This window comes from Neomonachus schauinslandi, chromosome 4 (genome assembly GCF_002201575.2).
Source record: "Neomonachus schauinslandi chromosome 4, ASM220157v2, whole genome shotgun sequence".
NCBI classification, from domain to species: Eukaryota; Metazoa; Chordata; class Mammalia; order Carnivora; family Phocidae; genus Neomonachus; species Neomonachus schauinslandi.
The window spans coordinates 56,640,557-56,663,750 of NC_058406.1; the positions used below are offsets into that span (position 1 = coordinate 56,640,557).

The 23,194-nt window shown below is 35.8% G+C and overlaps 1 protein-coding gene across 6 annotated transcripts in view; it reads left to right on the plus strand.

Annotated features, from left to right (window-relative positions):
- The window catches only part of SRSF11 (serine and arginine rich splicing factor 11), a 44,323-nt gene extending 24,471 nt beyond the window's left edge, over positions 1 to 19,852 (plus strand). For 4 of the 6 annotated variants that reach the window (XM_021678144.1, XM_021678143.1, XM_021678149.1 and 1 more), the window contains 9 exons: positions 2,072 to 2,164; positions 2,876 to 2,925; positions 4,320 to 4,447; positions 6,225 to 6,306; positions 10,646 to 10,777; positions 12,772 to 12,861; positions 16,595 to 16,690; positions 17,142 to 17,280; positions 17,386 to 19,852. In XM_021678144.1, the coding sequence (XP_021533819.1) occupies positions 2,072 to 2,164; positions 2,876 to 2,925; positions 4,320 to 4,447; positions 6,225 to 6,306; positions 10,646 to 10,777; positions 12,772 to 12,861; positions 16,595 to 16,690; positions 17,142 to 17,280; positions 17,386 to 17,583 (1,008 nt within the window). In that variant the 3' untranslated portion in view covers positions 17,584 to 19,852. The remainder of the gene's footprint in view (positions 1 to 2,071; positions 2,165 to 2,875; positions 2,926 to 4,319; positions 4,448 to 6,224; positions 6,307 to 10,645; positions 10,778 to 12,771; positions 12,862 to 16,594; positions 16,691 to 17,141; positions 17,281 to 17,385) is intronic. The other 2 variants (XM_044914536.1, XM_021678148.1) reach the window with 1 other exon arrangement.
- The last annotated feature ends 3,342 nt before the right edge of the window (positions 19,853 to 23,194 follow it).

Genomic DNA, 23,194 nt, shown 5'->3' on the forward strand with positions numbered 1-23,194 from the left:
AATGAGTAGAGTTCACAGAGTGATACCACGCGTTCACAGTATTGTGAAAGGCTGTATTGCAGTCATAAATACTGAAGAAAACCTCTTGGGAGTTTGCATTTGAAGAACATTCTGAAAATCATAAATCTGTTGTATTTCGTTTTCCACTAGCTCTCAAAATAAGGAACCACGTGGGTGGCAGGTGAGGGGGTAGGGCTGGAATCTCATGAGGCATAAGACTTCTGTTGAACATGCTGTTAAAAATAGTATGTTCATTTGGACCCAGAAAGAAAATAAAGGTGAAATTGAGACTTACTGTTTTTTTCTTTCTCAATGCCCTTTGATCTTTTGCTCTTGAGGTTTGAATTAAGTACATGGCTTGAAATAAAGATGAATTCTTAATGGAGATTTTTAACATGGGGAAGATGAAATAAAGTTGGAGAAGATTTTTGCTAGGTAGTGTTCTAACTTGATAGGATGTTGTAAAAAGCATATTGTTTTAGAACTAAAAAGCTCTTTAAATTTCATGTATTCTTATTCAGAGAGATTGTAACTGGTCAGTGAGTGGTTTCACAGATAATATCGAACAGCAAGCCTCAACTAGAATTTTATAACAGCATTTTTTTCTATTATATCAATTTGCCTGTCTGAATAGTTCCATTAACTGTTAAGTCAGAAAAAGGATGAAGTCAGGAATTCCCATGTTTTTTGAGTATGACTTTGTCACTTAAATCCTCATTTTTTACTTATGAGGATCTGAGTAATTTGTAGATTGATTCCTTCAATGTATAAAATTGTATAATAACTAAGGTAGACACTTTATAATGACACTCTTTTAATTGTACTCCATAAACAGTTAAAGTACAGAAAGTTTGGTGTCTTTTACTTACTAAATATTATTAAAAGCTAGAAGAACTTTTAGCACAGTTCTTAAAGAGAAAGTCAGACTGCCTCCAATAGGACTTTGCATGGTTTGCATCTATTATTGACTAGAATTATGCCAGGCAGGAGACAAAAAAAAAACCCCACACACGGTAACTTAAATAGGGAAAGTTTAATATAAAGAATTACTAACTAGTAATAGGAGATTACTTAGTGGAACGCCAGTGAATATACAGTAATCACAGGTATAGGAAGCAACTAGTACTTCTAGATCTGAGGAAGAAAGAACACAGGAAACACATTAGATGAGGGGGTTCCTCTTCCCCCTGAAGGCTAAGTTTCAGACCTCCTTCAAAAGGCTGGATAGTACAGAAGTTCTCTGGGGTGCCCACAGAACTTGTAAGAAGCTGCCCAAAAGGATGGTACTGAAACTCACTAAAGAGGTGAAAGCCAGGGGCGCCTGGGTGGCTCAGTCGATTAAGAGGTTGCCCTTGGCTCAGGTCATGATCCCAGGGTCCTGAGATTGAGTCCCGCATCAGGCTCCCTGCTCGGCGGGAAACCTGCTTCTCCCTCTCCCTCTGCCTGCCGTTCCCCCTGCTTGTGCTCAGGCGCACGCGCACACTCTCTCTCTCTCTCAAATAAGGAGATGAAAGCCACTGCATCCCACTGCAGTAACCATCAGAAAGTGAACAAAGGAATGACGAAGAGAAACCCCTTCCAGTGTCGTCCTGGCTCCCCCTACAGATAAAGCTTGACATCACGCCAGCTGTTGAGGGAGAAATGCTTATAAGGGTGCTTTCATTATCACAAAAGGGGCAAAGAACAGTGGATTTGGAGCTGAGAAGCAACAAATACAAATTGTTGGCACATGAATATATAAAACTTTTATGTTTTTCTAATTTCTGGTTTTAGGGATAAATGTGCTGTAATGAGTGAGAAATGAGGCCATTGTATATTGCAGGGGTAGTAGGCAAACTACAGCCCTTGGTCCAGACCCCCGTTTTTGTTCATTTTGATTTGACAGCCATGCCCATTTGTTCATTTAATATTATCTTTGTTTTCAAGCTACAGTGGCATATAAGCTGAGTAGTTGCAACAGAGCCCACATAGCTCAGACTTAAATTAGTTATTATATGGTCCTTTAAACGGGAAAAAATAATATCAGGAACAGAAATTAAATTTTAAGTAAATAATATTTGAAATTTCACAGATTGGCGCTGTTCCATTGGCTGCTTTGGGAGCTCCTACTCTTGATCCTGCCCTTGCTGCACTTGGGCTTCCTGGAGCAAACTTGAACTCTCAGGTATAACTGAATACCCTTCAACTTTGAGCTCATTTTTATAATTAAAGAAATTCGTTCCATTAACTGTTAAGTTCGCATTTCCAGAATGGGAGATAACTGATTGCTACAGTATAGTAATAATTTTTTTTACGTAAACTTGTTAATGAGAAGTTTAAAAGGCCACTGCATTATTAGCCCCTTGACCATTAAAGAATTTCTCATTTTATGCAGTTCAGAGTAGTTTCACAGGAAGCCAATACATCAGTATGTTTGGAGTCAGAATAAATAATCATGAAAGGATGGGAACGTGGGTTCATAATTTGTTTTCTTGTTACTCGGAAATTTTTGTTTTCTCTCGTTATTTGGCTGAACTTTTTTCTGAAGACCTTACTTTGTGGAAATCTTATTATACTGCCTGAACACTTGGAGTTACGTTTTACACATTTCTTTGAAATGTGACCTCCTCAGAAAGTCTCAGAATAAGCAAGAGGTAACTGTTCTATAAAACCTAGACTTTTCAGCTAATAATATATTTAACTTGCTAAAGCAGCTCAACTTAACATGATGTATTTCACTGGCATTATATTTCTGTTGGTCATCAGTGTGCCTAAAATAATGTTACTTTGTGTACGTTGGCCTGATTCTCCTAAGGCGTTTCAACATACTGAGAAAATAAAATAGCAATCATTTATTTTATGTATTCTCACTGTTGTTAAATTTTTGTTTTTGCAGTCTCTTGCTGCAGATCAGTTGCTGAAGCTTATGAGTACTGTTGATCCCAAGTAAGGATTTTTTTCTGTGTTTCCATTGGGTGATGTGGATATAGTATGTGAATGGAGAAGTTATGCTTTGGTAGTTAAAAAGAAAGTTATTTCAAGTTACACAATACATAATTCTGTTTTCTAGAAACGAGAAAAATTCAGAGGTAAGCCCATCTTTTAAAGGGTTTTGTTTCAGTATAAGTTGAGTCTTTCGGAACAGTTGTGAATATTATCTGCCAGGATGACAGGAAAAGAGCTAAATGTTCTTTAGTTTGTTCATTTGAAAAATATATATATACTGAGTACTACTATAAGCTTGTACCTCCATAGCATTTATACTCTAGTCAGAAAGAGAGATATTATTTAAATATAGTAAAGTGTCTATATTTAGTGTGTGCATACAACAAGAGGAAATACACAGGGGCTATGGGAACTTATTACAAGGAGAACTTAAGATCAGAGATGCTGAGCCTGGGGCATGAATAGGAGTCAGGGACACAGAAGGGAAGGAAACACTATCCCAGAGCAAAAGACTAGTACATGTCACATAATACCAACATCTTTTTTTAGGTGCTTTGAAGTGTTCTCTTTGTGCTGTAACATTCTCTAATTGATATATAACAAAGTCATGAGATATTTTACTTCATAATTTCCTGGTATTATATTAAATTTGAACCTAATGCTTTTTCTGCCTGGTGAAATTCACTATAAATAAGTGGGAGAGCGTGGGGGGAGGGAGAACAGAATTATTTGACTGTAGTGATTAGTGCCTTTTTTCTTAAAAATTATCTGATAAAATCTTAGCATGTACCAACCACCCAGCAATATAACACCAGTACAGTTGAAATTCCCTCTGAACCCATTCTTGTTTACATTGCCCTTTCTCCACAAATAATTAACTATCTTATATTCATTGTAATTTTTTTTTCACATGTAGTAAACCTTTTAAAAGGTCCATCTTTCCAGTCTGCAATTTCATGAGTAACTTTGGTATGCCATTGGCCTCTGCCTCATTTTCTGTCCATCTGCAACCTTACAAGTAATACTCTTTAATTCTGCTGTAGAAAGCTTTTAAATCGTATGAAGGAAAAGTTTTGTTAATCAAAAATCTTCAGCATCTGCATATTCCCAGGTACTAGCATTTCTCAACTTGTGTTTATGGAAAGTTAATGGATGTTCAGCAAAATAATAGGTATTTTTCTTATTCCAGCTGTCTCTCAATCTTTAAAATGCAGGTTGTAAATATTGAAAAGGATAGTATACTATACATGGTTTTACCAAAATTAACATGAAATCTCCCTTTTTTCAAGTAGTATCTTACTAAAATGATGATATATAAAACATTAACACATTTATTTGTAATACTGTTGTGCATTTTAAAATACTTCAGCTCTCAATTTTTGGTTCTGTTTCAGGTTGAATCATGTAGCTGCTGGTCTTGTTTCACCAAGTCTGAAATCAGATACCTCTAGTAAAGAAATAGAGGAAGCCATGAAGAGAGTACGAGAAGCACAGTCCCTAATTTCTGCTGCTATAGAACCAGGTAAAATATGTTAGGCAGTTGTGTTGAATTTTAAACTACAGGATTATTGACGAAAATGATTATTGCATAAGTTTGGGAGTAATACTGTAATCATTTTTTAATTTTCCAAATTCTGATAAAAGAGCATGTAGTAGAGTAATCCTGGGTCAGGGGAGGGAACGGTCACCTGGACATAATTTAAAATCTGGAGATACTTAATTTTTGTGCTGGTACCAACTGCATCTCTAGCGGGTAGAGGATCAGGATGTAGCTAAACATCCTACAAGGCACTCTACCCCATCCCTCAAAGAATGATGCATTCCTTAATAGTAGTGCCTGGATTTATGTTTGCCTATATTGGGATAGCCTAATTGATTTCAGTCTTTCATTTGACCTAGAGAACCTACTAAAGATACTTCTGTTACGACATTTGTTTAAAGAAAAGCAAATACCTAAAAATAGTGCCTTATTCTTTGCAGATTGTCTTTTTGAGATGAAATGAATGGTTATCCTATTGTCTGCCTGTATAGATTGGATGTTTGGTCCCGGATTATTTTTTCCCCCATTAAATAATGTTTTACTAATTTTTCACTCCTATTTCTTAATAAATGGGAAGGTTTTAGATATGTATAGTATTAGGAAGATAATTATAACGTTGGAAAAAATTAATTCTCAGTGCTTTGTGTCTGTTATTTAATCAAGAGAATTAATTAGTCCAAGGCCACAAAGCAAGCAGTAGGAGCTTTAGATACACAACTGGATGTATGTGACCCCAAAGCTAGAACACCATGCTGTAACTATTTGTTTTCATTGAAAACTAATAACTGGAAATACTAAAAGTGTTTTATTTATGAATTCCCCTCCCCCCAAGATTTTTGTTAATTTATTATTATTATTGACATTTGCAATAAATTGACTCCTATTAATGAAATGATCTAAATGTGAAAGAAGAACTCAATCTGTCTTTGATTATAGTCATGTTTGAAGAATGCAATGTCTTTATTTCTCTTAAGTCCCAAGTTAAAGGAATTGCTTTTGTATTATTTAAAAACTAAGAAATGGGAGTCAAATCATCTAGATCTGTCTCCTAACTTACACAATTGAAAATTGGAGAGGAAGAAGGAGGTTCAGACAGATTAAGAAAGAGAGCTAGCTTACTAAAACCCAGTTCTGTCTGAGTATAGTGAGAACAGTGAATGAGTCATGACTTTGTAGAATTGAAGGCCAAATATTGAGCCTCTTTATCAACCACTTTAACATAAACAGACAGGAATTTATTTTAGCAGAGGAGCATAGACTTAAGTGGTAAAGAAGGAACATTTTAATGAATTTAAAATGTCTATATTTCTGTTTATTATAAATCTATTAAATATATTTATCTTACAGTTAAGTGCTGATTGGGGAAATGTCATTAATACATAACACATGAAAATAAAGTTTTAAACTGGGTAAATTATAGCTGTATTTGGGAAAGTAGAACCTAGGAATGGAAAAAGGGACTCCTCATTTAGAAACCTGTAAAGAATGAGAAGGATAATCCTTTTCATAGATTGTTTATGGACAGTATATCACAGCCTTCCAAGTCTGGTACAAATGAAAGAGTCAAAGGAACCTTTGGTTAGTTGAAAATCAGATGTCTAATTTGGATCTACCGAAAGTCTAGAAAAAAGGATCATAAACCATTTAAGGATGTTACATAAAATCTGAAAATTAAGATAATATTTCTTAGAATAACTCCTGAATGGGCATAATCTATTTGATGATTTCTAAGTCCAGGTTCCTTTTTTTTAAAATCCAGATAAGAAAGAAGAAAAACGAAGGCACTCAAGGTCAAGATCACGTTCTAGGAGGAGGAGGACTCCCTCATCTTCTAGGCACAGGTTAGATTGATTGTTGTTGGTAGTTAATTGTACCTTAGACAAAGATAATTTCTGTATCTCACATCCTTCTTGTCATCTGTTAACCTACTTAGCTCTTGATTAAAGTGTGTTTTAGTAACTGTTGCCATTAGCAGAGTGTGTGAATTCACATGTATATACATGGAGAAAAGGTATGGGCGGCTAAATAGACGATCGGTACTTTAAAACTCCAGAATCCGGGGGTGGGAGGAAGGCACTGGGACTGGAGCACTAAATTGAGTTAGTACTGTGGAAGAACACTAGACTGGAAAATTTCGACCTGAATTCTAGTTCTGACTTTTCACAAACCTTTGAGACTTTTAAGTTGAAAGGTCATCACGCAACTTGCAGCTTACCCATCTAATGCATGAATATTTGTAATGACGACTTGCTGTTCTTTTGGTAATATCACACACATCTCATCTGGAAACCCTTTTAAGTATTAGGAATCTGTTATGTTCACAGTGGTGGATTCAAGTGTTCTAAAATTTAATTTTCTCTTGAAAACTCAGATCTTATCATGGGCAACAAGTTTGTTTTTCCTGAGATGATAGGCTTCATGCATTTTTTCAAGAAAATGTCTGCCAATACCATAGTCTGAACAACCATGGTTTGTCATACTTGTTTTGTCAGATAAAGATGTTATTTCATGGGAAAGCAGTTTGTTAAGCTCACAACTCAATTACACAATTGTGTTCTTTAATAACAACAGTCATTGAACTTTATATGAGTGATTTATGCATTCATTGCACAGAACATTGCTCGAGGGACTAGACTTAATATTTACTACTCAGTAATACCATGTTAATAGCATTCAAAGAACCAGATTTAATAAAATTAATAGTCTTTGCTTCATCAAAGACCTCTTTAGTGAAAATGGCATTTTTTTGTTTTTGTTTTTCTTTTACTGCAGTGCATACTGCAAATGCCAGTGAAGAATACACATGACTACTAGGGCAGTTTAGTTCCTGCTACCTTGATCTGTGCTAAGAAGATGCTAATCCTTTCACACTACCATTGCTTTTGCACTATTAATTCAAATGTCAACACAGTGGAAAGGGCAAATATCTTGGTTTTTTGAAAATAATTTTGACCTATGGACCTCGTGACATTATCAAGTCATTTCACAGTCATTTCATTAGGTCATTTCATTGGTCCACTTGGCTGCTATAATAGAATACCATAGGCTCGGTGGCTTACAAGCAACAGAAATTAATTTCTCACAGGTCTGGAGGCTGGGAAATCCAAGGTCGAGGTCTTGGCAAATTAGGTGTTTAGTGAGGACCCTTGTTTATACGTCTTTTCACTATATCCTCACATGGAATGGGTGAGGGATTTAGATCTCTTTCATAACTTCATTAATCCAGTGAAAGCTGCACTCACATGACCTAATTACCTCATAAGGTGCCACCTCAGTATCATCACATTGGAAATTGGGTTTCACGTAAGAATTTTGGAAGGGACACAAAATTCAGTCTATAGCAGAATGTTACAGGGTTGTCTTTTTTCTTTCTTTCTTTCTTCCCCCTGCCTCCCATCTTCCCCCAGCCTGTCTCATTCCTGAAGATGTCTTTCAAAAAACCAAGTATGGGTCATGTCACAGCCTTGTTAAACTTTGAGGGAGCACCCTTATTGGCCTTAACAACATGGTAAATAAAACCTTAAAATGGCATTCAGGTTTCTTCACTATTCAACCCAGTTTATCTTTCCACACTTGTCATTTGCCACTCAAAAACAGTTAACTACAGTACTATTTGCCTGAATGTACATTTTTGTACGCATCCGTGTTTTTGCTCATGATGTTCCTTTCTGCCTAATGCTCTTTCCCACATCTTCATCTGTACCGGAGGAACTCCTTTTTTGTTTGCTTGCTCGGGATCAGCTAAAATTTTACTCTTATGTAAAATATTGGTACTACTTATAATCCTAATTTTCCAGGACCATGCTCTTATATTTTAGTTTCACACTTTAAAAAGTTTGAGAACCTAAGTCCTTTTTTCTTTATATACCAAGGACATACTAGTGTTCTCAGATTTTAATTTGAATTACTTTAATACAACCAGTGGGAAATAACAGTGAAACATTACTTCCTTGAACAGAGTGTTTTTGGACATTTGTAATAATACATCATAACAGAATTATTATGGATTATAGTATCTTAAGCATCTTGGCATGTAAAATGACAGTTATTTTCAACAAACTTATACTAATTTCATATATTTTTCTGATTTTTTTAAGAGTAATGTGCTGCAGAGCTAGCTACTTTAACACATTTTCTAGTTTATATGGGCTCTTAAAAAAATAACTGTTTCAGGACCTTATGGATGGATGTGGTACCCCTGTTTATCAGATTTTTGAAACTATTTTATATTAATCATTTTGTTTAGAAAGAAACTGTAAGAATGTGCTCATGATTTGTTGTTTCTATATCTATTTTTGTGTATACATTAAAGGTAGGAAAAATGAGTAACTCAGTTTAGCTGTCAACTGAAAGTATTCTTAAAGCCAGAATCCTCAAAAGATGAGTAGTGCTTAATTCTAATACAATCAATTTTTATTTTCCAGAATTCTTTTTAACTCTTAGAAAGTGATGATTCTGATATTTTATAGAGTTACTATCACCCAAAATATACTATTAGTACCTTTTATTGGAGTCAGGCACTGTAGTAATTGCTCGAGAGTCTAGTGTTGAATAAGATAGACACATTTAATCCCCGTTTTTATGAAGCTTACAGAAAGGCAGGTAAGCATTACATGAACGTTTCCTAGGCTATAGACATGTTATTGAGAGGGATTGTTTTAGTAGTTTCCAAATGTCAAAAATAGATGATTAAAATGAAAGTTTATTGAATTCAGTAAGACAGTAGTGATGGGTTTTGAAACAGTGGTTTTTAGAGAAGGAGATAACAGAAGCCATATTAGCACATTAGTAAGAGGAAAGAAAGGAATCGGTAGTTCATATATATACCTATGCTAAGGCACTGAGCTGAACTTTTTAAAATTTCATTTTAAATAATATTTGTAATATAGGTGCTATTATTTTTCTTTAAGTAATAGGCTCAGAAAATGCTCTCCATTTGCTTGCTTTTAACTGAGATTTGGACATAAATCTTCATCATTTCTAAAGTGTCCATCTCCTGGGCACCTGTGAACACAAGAAGTTCTAGACTGTATTAGAAGTTTTCCATAGAAACAGGTTGAATGGTCCCTAGAAGTTAAATGATAAAAGTCTTAAGCAGAGGATGCAGTTTATTTTTAATTATTCTTAAGAGAATAAAATACAAGAAGAGAAGGATTAGTGACAACATCAAAAAGTTAATTGTGCTTCTTAAGTCCTGGAAGAGAAAGTGTATAGGATTGGGGGAAGAGATGGGGAGAGGGCACAGAGACAAACACTTGTTACATGACAGGAAAGAGATGATCATGTAGAGATAGTGATAATGTTGAGGGGAAATGAGAGTGAAAAAGGCAATTTGTGCTGAGTTAATATGTGTGTATATATATATAATATATATATAATATATATATAAAATACATAAAATATATATATAGGGCTGGATTGTTTGGATTTCTCTCAAGTTGTAAATCAAAGAAGTAAAATAATATTTCAGAGAACAATTAGAAATCAGAGAGAGCAACAACACACTACGTGGTTTCCATTTATGAAATGAGAATAATAATAGTACCTACTTGACAGGCTTATGAGAGTAAGTATTTGTAAAGCATGTAGTAAGCAAACGTTAAGTATTTGGTAATTGATAAATAGATTTAACCTGCAGTAGTGAGGAATCACAGAAGACATGCTAAGATTCTATATAGTTGTGGAAGATGATGCAAATGAATCAGATGCTTTTTTATTTTCCTTCATTCTCTAGTACAATTTTCAGGTTCAGAGTTGTAGTGTCAGAGCATAGGACTATTTTGACAGGTTGAGATTAAAAGGTGAGAAATTCTAGGTGTTAGAAAGTATTGATTTCTAGGGTATCAAAGATGTTTTAAGGGCACCTGGGTGGCTCAGAAGCATCTGACTTTAGTTTTGGCTCACGTCATGATCTCGGGGTTGTGGATTTAAGCCCTGTATCAGGCTACAGGGTCTGCTTGAGATTCTCTCCCCGCCCCCTGCCCCCAGTTGCTCTTGCTCTCTAAGATAATAAAAACTTAAAAAAAAAAAAAGTTGTTTTACAGCAACTGATAGGAAATTACCCCCACTTATTGATGGTTAACCCATATGTCTGAATCATTTGTCTCATACTAAGTGAAACAGTCACAGAGCTAGTCTTTCTACCTTTATATATGTGTATTGGCTTTCTTTTGCTATTAGGCGGTCAAGAAGCAGATCAAGAAGGAGATCACATTCTAAGTCAAGGAGTAGGCGACGATCCAAAAGTCCAAGACGGAGAAGATCTCATTCCAGAGAGAGAGGTAGAAGATCAAGGAGCACATCAAAAACCAGGTACAGTAGACCATTGACATTGGGTGGGAAGACAAATTTTAGAGTTGCCAAGACCCTAAATATGGGCTACTTAAGGACAAAAGAGCTGGAGAAAGGAGATAGGGCTAGATTGGAGAAGGAACTATTTAAAGTTTGAAGAGGCTGATATTTGTTTTCTTGGGCTCCTTTATAAAGTTAAGGTTTCTCCTTATAGCTGAAAACAGAGATACTATTTCTTTGTAGTAAAAATTCTTACCTGTCCTACTACATTCTTTCATTTCCTTCTTACCTCTCAGCCCTGCTAAGGATGTAGTGCTACCATCATTCCTTATGGTATGCTGAAGAGTTTATGGCAGGCAACCATGCCTTAATTCACCTTTATAAATCCCATTATCAGCACCTTATAAACATTAAGAATTACTATATGGCAAACACTGAACCATACTTAGCCTCCTGTCCCATGATTTGGAATGAGTAGAAGGTTAAAGTTAAGAATTCACTAAACAAACATCGTTACCTTAACATTGTATTTTGACTTAAACATGCATTCATTCAGTAGTCAGTCTTTTTCATATAGGGCCAAACCCTTTTAAATTAATATGTAGTCTTTTTTTTTTTTTAAGATTTTATTTATTTATTTGACAGGGACACAGCCGAGAGAGGGAACACAAGCAGAGGGGGAGTGGGAGAGGGAGAAACAGGCTTCCCATGGAGCAGGGAGCCTGATGTAGGGCTTGATACCAGGACCCTGGGATCGTGACCTGAGCCAAAGTAGACGCTTAATGACTAAGCCACCCAGGCGCCCCTAATATGTAGTCTTGAGTAACATTTACCAAGTCATTGTTTTTTCACTTGAACCACCTTTACAGTGGGAAGAGAACTATCACTTTTAAAAAGTGCCTAGATTTTTATTTTATTTTTCTCATTTATAGTTGTCACACGCATACAGTTTCACAGTGTTTATTTTTTTTTTTAGCAACTGTCCTTTTCTCTTTCTAAAATATTTGCCTAATTTTTTAGAAGCAGACCTTTTATACTATCCATTATGCGTTTGTATATTTAACTATGTAATTAAAATAACAAGGACAGCTGGAGTCCGAAACAGTTTCTTCTCAGTGAACATCTAGCTCAGCTGGGAACAAAGGTTTGGGGGTAGCTTTACTGAGTATTCAGCCTATAATGAGGCTTTCAGTTACTATATTTTATACGGTGAGTCATCTTAATCCAGTCAGTCAACAAGCTTGCATAATGAAATGAATATCATACAAAGAGGAATTGGGCATTCTTTCCCTCAAGGAACTTTTTTTTCATACAAGAGGGGTTAATGTAATTACCAAGTAAGGGTCATTGCTAGTAGTATTGGAAGATAATTGAGAAGTGACTGAGTATTAAATTCTGATAGAATTGACTGCACTTAGGAGCATGGTTTCAGGTAGAGAATGTTGTTTACAAAATTAGCATAAATTCTTGGAATGGCAAGTATTTTGGTATTGGGGGGGGGCTAGGAAATAAGGTCAGAAAGTGTAAGGAGGCAGGTGACACACAGAAGGCTGTGTTGTTCCCACTAAGGAGTTTGTACCTGATCCAAGAAGCAATGGCAAGAGATGGAAAAGTTATGGAATGGGGAGTTACTCTTTTCAAATTTGTATTTTGAAAAGATTTCTGAATTTGTGGAAACATGACTGAGTCTCCTTGAGGGACTGTTACTGTAATCAAAAATTAGAACTATAGAGGGGTGCCTGGGTGGCTCAGTCGTTAAGCGACTGCCTTTGGCTCAGGTCATGACCCTGGAGTCCCAGAATTGAGTCCTGCATTGGGCTCCCTGCTCAGCAAGGAGTCTGCTTCTCCCTCTGACCCTCCCCTCCTCATGCTCTCTCTGTCATTCTTTCTCTCTCAAATAAATAAATAAAATCTTTAAAATAAAAAGGATAGAATTAGATCTCATTGTGCTTTTGTTTTTATTTGTAGTTGCTGTATTTCTTCTAATGCATTCGTAAATTGTGTTCATTTTTTAGAGACAAAAAGAAGGAAGACAAAGAAAAGAAACGTTCCAAAACACCACCAAAAAGTTACAGCACAGCCAGACGTTCCAGAAGTGCAAGCAGGTAAGGTGGCATTATGAGTTCTTGGCACTTTTTATAACTTTGCAAGAATATCAGTAGGCCTTGAGCATTAAATGTTTTCCAGTACATAGGTACATACTTCAGTGTTGAAGTTTTTTAAAAGCAATTTGGAAGAATAAAGTTCTTTTTACTTAATATTTTATGGTGTTATATTTGAAATGACATGGAATTCAACAGAGGTCAGTTTTTGTTTGCCATATACGTTTCACATCCTGATTTGGTTTGTTTGTGAAGTTTTAGTGGCTAATGTATGCTGAATTACTGCATTAAATTCATTTTATTATAGTAAGTCATATTTAAAATATCCACATATATAGTCATTTATTGATAATATGAGAGGCCATGTAAGTTCTAATTTGTGTCATTCTTAGACTAGTTATTGTGTCTTTAATCTGCCATAGTGAAAATTCAGTGTTGCAACTTAACTCCATAGAAAATACATTTTTCACTCTTAATGTGGAATTCATATGCTAGTAGTAAGGATGGCTACTTCCATTTTCTTCCAATCTCATTTAGACATGTCTTGCTGCAGTATTCTTTAATCTTGATGTTCAAATTCACTAGGAGGCTCACACTATATATAGAAAATAATACAGTAGATGAAAGACCTAAATATAAAAGCTAAAACTAAAACCTGCTAGAAGACGACATAGAATTAAATCTTCATGGCCTTGAATTTGGCAGTGGTTTCCTAAATGACACCAAAAGCACAAGCAATACAAGAGAAATAGATAAATTGGAGATCATCAGTACTACAGACATGTGTTTCAAAGAACACTGTCAAGAAAGTAAAGATAATCCGGAGTGCTAGAAGGTATTTGCAAATTATATATAAGCTAGTAAGGAACTTGTTATCTAAAACATAGGAAGAATCATAGATTACCAAGTATAAAAATGGGCAAAGAATCTGAATTGACATTTCATTAAAGATAAGCAAGTATCCAATAAGCTCATGAAAAGATGTTAGCATTAGTCATGTAAAATGGGGGCAGATACTTTGGAAAACCGTTTGGAAGTTCCTTAAAAAGTTAGAATTTCTTGGGGCGCCTGGGTGGCTCCGTTGTTGAGTGCCTGCCTTTGGCTCAGGTCATGATCCCAGAGTCTGGGATTGAGCCCCACATCGGGCTTCCTGCTCGGTGGGAGGCCTGCTTCTCCCTCTCCCTCTCCCACTGCCTGTGTTCCCTCTCTCGCTGTGTATCTCTCTGTCAAATAAATAAAATCTTAAAAAAAAAACAAAGGAATTTCTTGACACGGCAGTCTCACTCCTAGGGGTATACCCAAGAGAAGTGAAAACATAATGTCCACACAAAAACTTCTACACGAATGTTCATAGCAACATTGTCAGGATAATCCAAAAGTCAACCCAAATGTCCATTAACTAACATGGGTAAACAAAATGGTATATTCGTACAGTGGAATATTATTCAGCAGTAAAAAGAAATAAAGTGTACTGACAGATGCTGTAATATGGATGAGCCTTGAAAACGTTACGACAGATGAAAGCCAGACCACATATTGTATGATGCCATTTATATGAAATGTCCAGAATAGGTAAATCTATAAAGACAAAATAGATCAGTGGTTGCTGTGAATAGCTAAAGGGTCTGCGTTTCTTATCAGGGTGATAGTTTCTTAAAGGTAAAAAAATAAAACAGGGGCGCCTGGGTGGCTCAGTCGTTAAGCGTCTGCCATCGTCTCAGGTCATGATCCCAGGGTCCTGGGATCGAGCCCCGCATCAGGCTCCTGTTCAGTGGGAAGCCTGCTTCTCCCTCTCCTGCTCTCCCTGCTTGTGTTCCCTCTCTTGCTGTGTCTCTCCCTGTCAAATAAATAAAATTAAAAAATATATATATATAAACAAAACAAAACTAGATGTGAGTGCTTAAGGAAATGTGAAGCCAGGTCTACAGAATATATAGGTAGCAAAGGGGCATAAAAGATGGGATGAGCAACGTATATTTTCTTACCTTGAAAACTAGAGGCATTTTTTTTTTTTGCTATTGCTTTACTTAATGTACTTACTTATAAGCACTTTACCCTACTTAATTATTGGATTATCTTAAGTTAAGGCATATTCTTTTAAGTTTTTATTATATACTTGCTGTGTTTGCAGTTGTGCTACGGTGTATACAGGGACACCGAAATATAAAACATCTCTTTCATCTAGGGTATCTCGAGTTTTGGTTACACAGAGCAGTAGCAAAAAGTATGCGGTGTACAAACTTGACAACAATATTTGATGAATGAAAAGTTGTGTGTAATGTTTCTGGCAGGGGAGGTCAGGGAGGTCACAGAGGGCTGTTAAAGAGTTAAAAAGTTTGTTTTTTTTTTTACATCTTTTTTTTTTATTATGTTAATCACCATACATCATTAGTTTTTGATGTAGTATTCCATGATTCATTGTTTGCGTATAACACCCAGTGCTCCATGCAGTACGTGCCCTCCTTAATACCCATCACCAGGCTAACCCATCCCCCCACCCCCCCTCCCCTCTAGAACCCTCAGTTTGTTTCTCAGAGTCCATAGTCTCTCATGGTTCGTCTCCCCCTCCGATTCCCCCCTTCATTTTACCCTTCCTAGTATCTTTTTTTTTTTTTAACATGTAATGTATTATTTGTTTCAGATGTACAGGTCTGTGATTAAACAGTCTTACACAATTCACAGCACTCACCCTAGCACATACCCTCCCCAATGTCTTATCACCCAGCCACCCCATTCAACCAACTGAAAGTGTGGGGTTTTATTTTTGATTATTTTCTTTGTGCCTAAATTGTAATAATGGTCATTTTGCAAGTCTTAAAATGAGAATAGTGACAGAAGCAGAATATTTAAAAAAAAAGAAAATGCCACAGTTTTAGACAGCGGAAGGCTATATACATCTTAAAAACTAATTTTTCAAAGCAGGGTTGAGGGGAACATCATTTGTTGCGATATAGGGAGTCAGTCTGATCTCTGTTACTACCAACTCTACTTCTTGAATTTTACCTAACAAAAGTAATTTTTTTGGATTTTTTTTTTAGCAGTTGATTTTCATATCATGGCATATTATCTTATACCTGTTCTGGCCACTGAATTTTTGAATTTAAAACTGAGTTCTGAAATAGTTTACTTCAGACTGTTTTTCCTTCCTGAATTAGAACTTTAGTCTTTTTTTTTTTTTTTTTTAAGATTTTATTTATTTATTCACTTGAGAGCGAGAGCACAAGCAGGAGGAAGGGCAGAGGGAGTGGGAGAAGCAGGGAGCCCGATGCAGGGCTCGATCCCAGGACCCTGGGATCATGACCTGAGCTGCAGGCAGATGCTTAACTGACTGAGCCACCCAGGCTCCCCAGAATGTTTGTCTTTAAGAATTGACACAAGTTAGGGTTTTCTTGAGGGCATGAAAGTAAAAGCATACAGTTTGTTAAAAAATTATTTGTTTGATTCTTCAGCTCAAAACAGTATTTAAAAATGGGTCTTTCAGGGGCACCTGGCTGGCTTAGTCAGAAGAGCAGGCAACTCTTGATCTCAGGGTTGTAAGTTCAAGCCCCACATTGGGTGTAGAGATTATTTAAAAATCAAGTCTTTTAAACAAAAAAGAAAATGGATTTTTAATTATCAGATCCTTTTGTAGGAGTTCCTCGTGGAGCTCCTTTAATAGACACATCTGCTGTGATGTGTCTGCATTTTTTAGATAATACTGTAATTTAAAATCTAGTTTGCACATTTGTGGTTTTAGAGAGAGACGACGACGACGAAGTAGGAGTGGCACAAGATCTCCTAAAAAGCCTAGGTCACCTAAAAGAAAATTGTCTCGCTCACCGTCTCCTAGGAGGTAAGAATGTTAGTGCTATGGATCTGTACTTTCTACATTTCAGAAGCTGTCAGTTTTTATTTTAAAAACTCTCCTAGACTTTTTCTTCCTTTTCAAGAATTAAAGTGCTTAAGAACATGCTGATACATTCCCTTTCTGCTTGAGACTGTGTTATTATAAAAAGTGTTTAGACTGTGTTATTATAAAAAGCGTTTAGACCTAAACTGTCTGCAGTTTAGACTGTAACTGGTTATGAATAACCAGTTTCAGTCTTCTTGCCTGTATCACTAATGCACAACTTGTATCCAGTGTTTTGAAATGGGTGTTTGTTGTTCTTCATGTCATGCGAACTTGGGTCAAGCTCACCATCTGAACAAGTTTAAACTTACTGCTACACTTAAGGGTGAAACTTCTTGACTGGTTCCTTTAAAGCCTTTTTTTTTTTTTTGAGAATATTTTACTGTCATCCTAGACATAAAAAGGAGAAAAAGAAAGATAAAGATAAAGAAAGAAGCAGAGATGAAAGAGAACGATCAACAAGCAAGAAGAAGAAAAGTAAAGATAAGGAAAAGGATCGGGAAAGAAAATCAGAGAGTGATAAAGATGTAAAAGTATGTTTACAAACTAATTTACTTTGATATTTGGGGTAGTGCTGGTAATTTTAAGAAGTGATTTTTCTGGGAAGACGTTTACTTTTTTTATTCTCCTTGGCAAAGCAGGTTACACGGGATTACGATGAAGAGGAACAAGGGTATGACAGCGAGAAAGAGAAAAAGGAGGAGAAGAAGCCAACAGAACCAAGTTCCCCTAAAACAAAAGAATGCTCTGTGGAAAAGGGAACTGGTGATTCACTAAGAGAATCCAAAGTGAATGGGGATGATCATCATGAAGAGGACATGGATATGAGTGACTGAATATTGCCTCCATGGGAATCCAACTGTATACATGCATCAGTGTCATTCCTTTGTGTGATTTCTTAATGCTGTATTCGTTCATCTCAAACCTAGATGTATACAGCTCTTGAGTTATAAATGGTTATAAAGCTCCTGATATTGATATTAGTTATTTACATCCAAAAGCTTTTAGAAAATGATACATGAGTAACCAAGTCTTGACATGGTGAAATCTGATTGAGTAACCAAGCAGTTTTACTATTCTGGTGCTGCTTCATAACAAAAATGAAAAGCTGCATGCATCTACAGCAGGCATGGATTGTTTATGTTGTATGATCTCCTTTATTAAGTAAGTTCACTTATAGTATTTCTAGAATTTGATTCATTGCCGTAATAGAGCCATGTAGGGAATGCACTGATTGCATGTTAATTGTGGCAGGAATATCCTAAATGTCATTAAAATCCTCCAACAAGATGGATCTACTTATGATCTTGTTTGTTGACATGACAGATTAACATTCTTATAGTTACATCTGAAAATGAACATTTGAAATAGATAATCCTTTAAGCCTTGTGGCTAAATTTTTGTGGCTTTTGTTTAACTTTGAAAGGTTATATATGCACTAACCTTTTTTGATGGCTGATTAGGCTTTAATTACAGAAACAAGATTTCAAATGAAACTGTCTTTGGCAGTGAGTAAATAGCATATTTTGAAGTAGAGTTGTATACTTTTTCATAAGGTGTTTGGGAATTTTTTTTCCTGAAATAATTTATTCCACATCTACATCAGTGAAAGATTCTGCCTATCCTGAGTCCCATCTGTAAAAGAAAGTTATCTCTTGTCCTGATTTTCAATTTTCCACTCTTTTATTAATTTGTTTTAATCTCAGTGTTGGAAAAAGGGGGTAGTGCATTTTAAATTGACCTTCATATGCTTTTAAAATAAGACAAATCTACTTGATAATGTACTTTTTATTTGATCTCAAGTTGTATAAAACCAATAAATTTGTGTTACTGTTACTGCAGTAGTAATCTTATGCACACAGTGATTCCATGTTAAATGCAAAGTAGTTAGGCAACTGTTTTCTTAGTTACAGGAGTTTCAAGCTTCACTTTTGTGCAGTATAAACAAAAGTAGGCTACAGTCTGTGCCATGTTGATGTACAGTTTCTGAAATTGTTTTACAAGACTTTGATAATAAAACCCTTAAACTTATGTTCATGTTCCTGTAAAACTGTATTTGTATTTATTTACACTATTGAATGTATGACATTTACCTCATTCATTTTACAAATCAAGATCTTTCCCCTTTCAATCCACATAATTAACTATAGTAATAAGATGAAATCCCTCACTGTAGCAATTAGTTGCCATCAGAATCGTCAAAGTTGGCTTTATTTCTATCTAAAGCAGTTTTAGTGTAATTTTATTTCTCATATTCTGGGTATAGGAATTGGGTTGAGTAAAGCAGTGAACTTTAGGATAAATGATCCCACCTATATCTAGTAAATTAATATTTTCAGTGAAATATAAATATTTGCCTTTTCTGGAATAGTATAGAAACTGTCCATGGTATGTATCTACTGTACAGTACTAAATAGTATATTTATTCATTTATGAAATACTCGAGTAGTGTTGAGTGGCTGGCATTATGGGGAAAATGAGACTTGGAATTGCAGGTTTTATGCAAGTTTGAGTATAATTTTTTTTAACTTTTAAAAATTGAAATGCCATATAGAAAAGCAGCATTGTTTTTACAGTTTGTAGTAACTTTTTAAAGATTTTATCAAAAGGAATTTTGTCTATAGTGAGTAAGAAGTTCTAGTAATAGTCCTCTATTAATCATTGCATTTTTTTAAACACAAAATTGAACACAAATGACATTTGTTTAAACTTTCGAAAACTTTTTTGGTAGATAAAGGTTGAACCATATGACACTGCCATTTTTGTAAGTGAAAAAGCTAGTAAAAATATTGGCAGTTTCACATGGTTAAACCTAGTATTAAAACCTATTCCCTCACTTGTAATCTCTGCATACAAATATACTAACTTTCCAAAAGCAGTTAAATTTTTGGCTTTAAAATGTCACTGACTTAAGATGTTAACAGCAAAGGGAATCCACGCTTAGGTTATTTTTCAGTGAACATTTTATGCACAAAGGTAGGGTTGCACTGGGACACAAGCCTTTAACACATAATCAGTTAAAATTAAGTGAATACTGCCTCCACACTTGAGTTTTGTTCTGTATTTGGTAGTAAAAATGATTAAAAAATAAAAGTGGTTTTGTTAGAAAAATGTTTGTCCTATTTATTTAAATTCTTCAGTAAATGAGAAGTAGTAGGCTGTATGAGAGTCTGATCATGAATTTTGGCTTCATTTACAGGTGGGAGACCTGTTTCTTACCTTCATTTTCCTATCTAAAATGGGAGTAGTATCTACCTTGCCATGTGTTTTGGTAGTTAGAAGAAAAAAAAAAAAAAACGTAGCCCTGTATGCCCGGCTCAGTGGTACCTGTCATTTGATTATGGAGCTTTTCAAAGCTATATGTTAGTTTGGGGAAATGTTTTAGCAGAAGTTCTAAAATTGTGTGCAGATACGGCTTTGAGAAGGTAAGTTTTCCTTTTTGTGAAGGTGGGTTTTGGGTAAGCTTCCTGCTAGTGATTATATATTATGTGGAACATAGAAAAAGGTTACGTGCTTGGGGGAAAGAGAATCAAACAGGACTTCCACCAGAACAGTAAAAATTTTCTTTAGCCTTGGTGTTGCATCTTAGAATTGAAAGGTTCTGTTGGTATCAGCAGGACACGCCAACTTCTCCTCTAGCAAAACTACTGATTTCTCCAGTTGGGCACCAGATTTATACTTAGGGGGCCATGCTGTTTGAAGATTGGTAGACCTCTTTCAAACTGGAATTGAAATTGTTGCTTTTGTCTCAAATCTAAGTTAATGAATCTCATCCCTGTTCTATATAAAATACTTCCCTGTAATCAATCAATTTACTTGTGTTTATTTTAGCTAAATACGGATGTGGTAGAAATGCTACTGGTACTTTCAAGAGCATCCAGAATATGTCTGTTATTAAGGCTTTATTATCAGAAGCAGCTTTCTAAATGAGACTAATCTGGAGCTGTAGATTTTTGAGTCTGCTTTAGTTTAATTTTTGTTGCCATTTTCATTTTATAATGTCAAAAGTCCATGTGCAGGGGCGCCTGGGTGGCTCAGTTGGTTGGGTGACTGCCTTCAGCTTGGGTCACGATCATGGAGTCCCGCATCAGGCTCCCTGCTCAGCGGGGAGTGCTGCTTCCTCTGACCCTGCCCCCTCTCATGCTCTATCTCATTCTCTCTCTCAAATAAATGAAATCTTTAAAAAAAAAAAAGTATGTGCAATGCATTCAGACATTCTTTAGCAAAATAACTCAAGTGTGAACCATGCTAATTTACCAGTGGGAATATTCGTAAGAATATACAAAGTGTATAGTAGATGTAACTGGTAATCAAAGAATTCACAGAGAAATGATCTGACAGAACTAATTCATTTCTAATGTTGTCCTTACAGAAATCAGGGAAGTGACATGTTCCCATTCTTTTCAAAAGTATCACCATGTAAGGGTTTTTTTCCCCCAGTGTACTGTCGCTAAAATGAGTATCATGATGTCTTTTTTTTTTAAAAGCTAGTTAGCTAATGTATGATTTGTGCATAGAAATTAAAGGTCTAGGGTCATGAATGTTCCAAATGATGTTTAATAATCACGTTTCAGTTACCTCAAGATACAATTTTATCGATAAACCAAATGTAAAAACTGCCTCTTCATTTACTGCGAAAAAGTTAAAATTTGCTTAAATATCAAGTTTTGGTAGACAAGCATCGTGTAGGTTAAGAATTTCTTAAAAGTGTTCAAAGGAGCAGAATCACTAGAAACAACCTGTATTACAGAGGTTTGACCTTAATTGTGAGGGCTGGATAAGTAGTCTGTTGTCTTTGTATCTGATGCTGGAGATTAAAGCCCACCGGCAGTCTATAAGGGAAGGTGGGTAGATGAAAGAGTAAGAATAAGATGGAACCACAAGCAAGAGCCAGAGCCTACATGGATGGACTGAAACTTGAGTCAGGTCTTGTTTTCTTCTGACCTTGGTGGCAGGGGTGTCCTAAGGAAGCCAGGACCCTTCGTCGTGAAGGTGAAGGCACACTGGCCCATTAGTCTGAGAAGCTGAGGGAGGATCTAGGGGAAGGCGAGGCAGTTGTAGGCCCTGCTACTGCCTCATCATCCCAAAGGGGCCCGCAAAGAAGCCAGCCACCAGCCACAGTGTGTATAAACTACAAAATTTCTGCTTCCCTTCTGCCCTCCAAAATTCCTACACCACCCACATTCATTATTTCAGACACCTCAGCCAGTCATTGTTGGGCATCCTTGGTGACTAAGAACTCTATGGGAGGTACAGATAATATAAGTGGTGGGTTTATTTTTTTGTTTTTGTATTACACAAAGTTTCTACTAGTCATTTTCACCTGCAAAACACAAATTCAGGAATGATTGTCAAGTGCCTTCCTTTAAAACCCTTAGGAGATTTTGCTTTGGTATTTATTAGGTGCTGTGGCAAATGTGAAATTCTAATTCGTGTACCATAGGTGCCATTGTGGCTGAAAGTACTATTCCAAACTGAGCTATAAACATTTTAAAAGTTCATCATTGGGTACTATTAAGGATGGTCACATGATCTGAAAAATGTTAATATGTTAATACTTGAGATGGTGGCCAAGGACACCTATTGCCCCAGATTTCTGACATGCTTTGCAACAAGGGTAGTTTTTGCTAATTGGTAGTATACAAATGATGGGCTTTTTAGCAAGTTTAATTTTGCGATCTTTACAAGTGATTTACACTTCCCGTGCAATTATCTCAGGCGAGTTTCACTGTCAGTCATCTTTGAAACATCCCATAGTTTCAAGTATAGCAACTTTGGTAAGGATGCATTTTGTTAATTTTGCAAAACATGGTTAAGGTACCTTTTAAAAGAGTTAACAGTAGAGACATACTGTGCTCCATGCTAATCAGTAATTCTCACTCAATTTTAAAGACTAGAATGCTAGTAGCAGGACTTGAATGAAATTCACCTAGTTTTCTACTACAAATTTTTCTCAAATGTTTGCAAATAAAAACAAATGAGCAGCAGAAAGCACTCCTTAACTCAGTATATCCTGAAAACATTTACTCCCCTTTTGTGGACTCGAAACAGGATCTTTGCCGTAGAATTAGTGAAAACTGGGGAGAAGGCTCACTAAATAATCATTTACCATCATCCCCCCAGGTGTGAATAAACAATTGTACATGAATAACACTAGGAAAACCCATTTTTGTGTCAGTGGGGCTCAACACCAGTCCTAAGCAGGAGAAAGAAATTATAGCCGACGCTTGAACAACATAGATTTGAACTATGCAGGTCCACTTACATGCAGATTTTTTCAATACACTACAGTACTGTAAATGTATTTTAACGAGTCTCTGAACATTTATCTCTATTGTAAGAATATATAATACATATAATGTACAAAATATGTGTTAATCAACTTTATCAGTAAGGCTTCCAGTCAACAGTAGGCTGTTAGTTGAGTTTGGGGGAAATCAAAAGTTA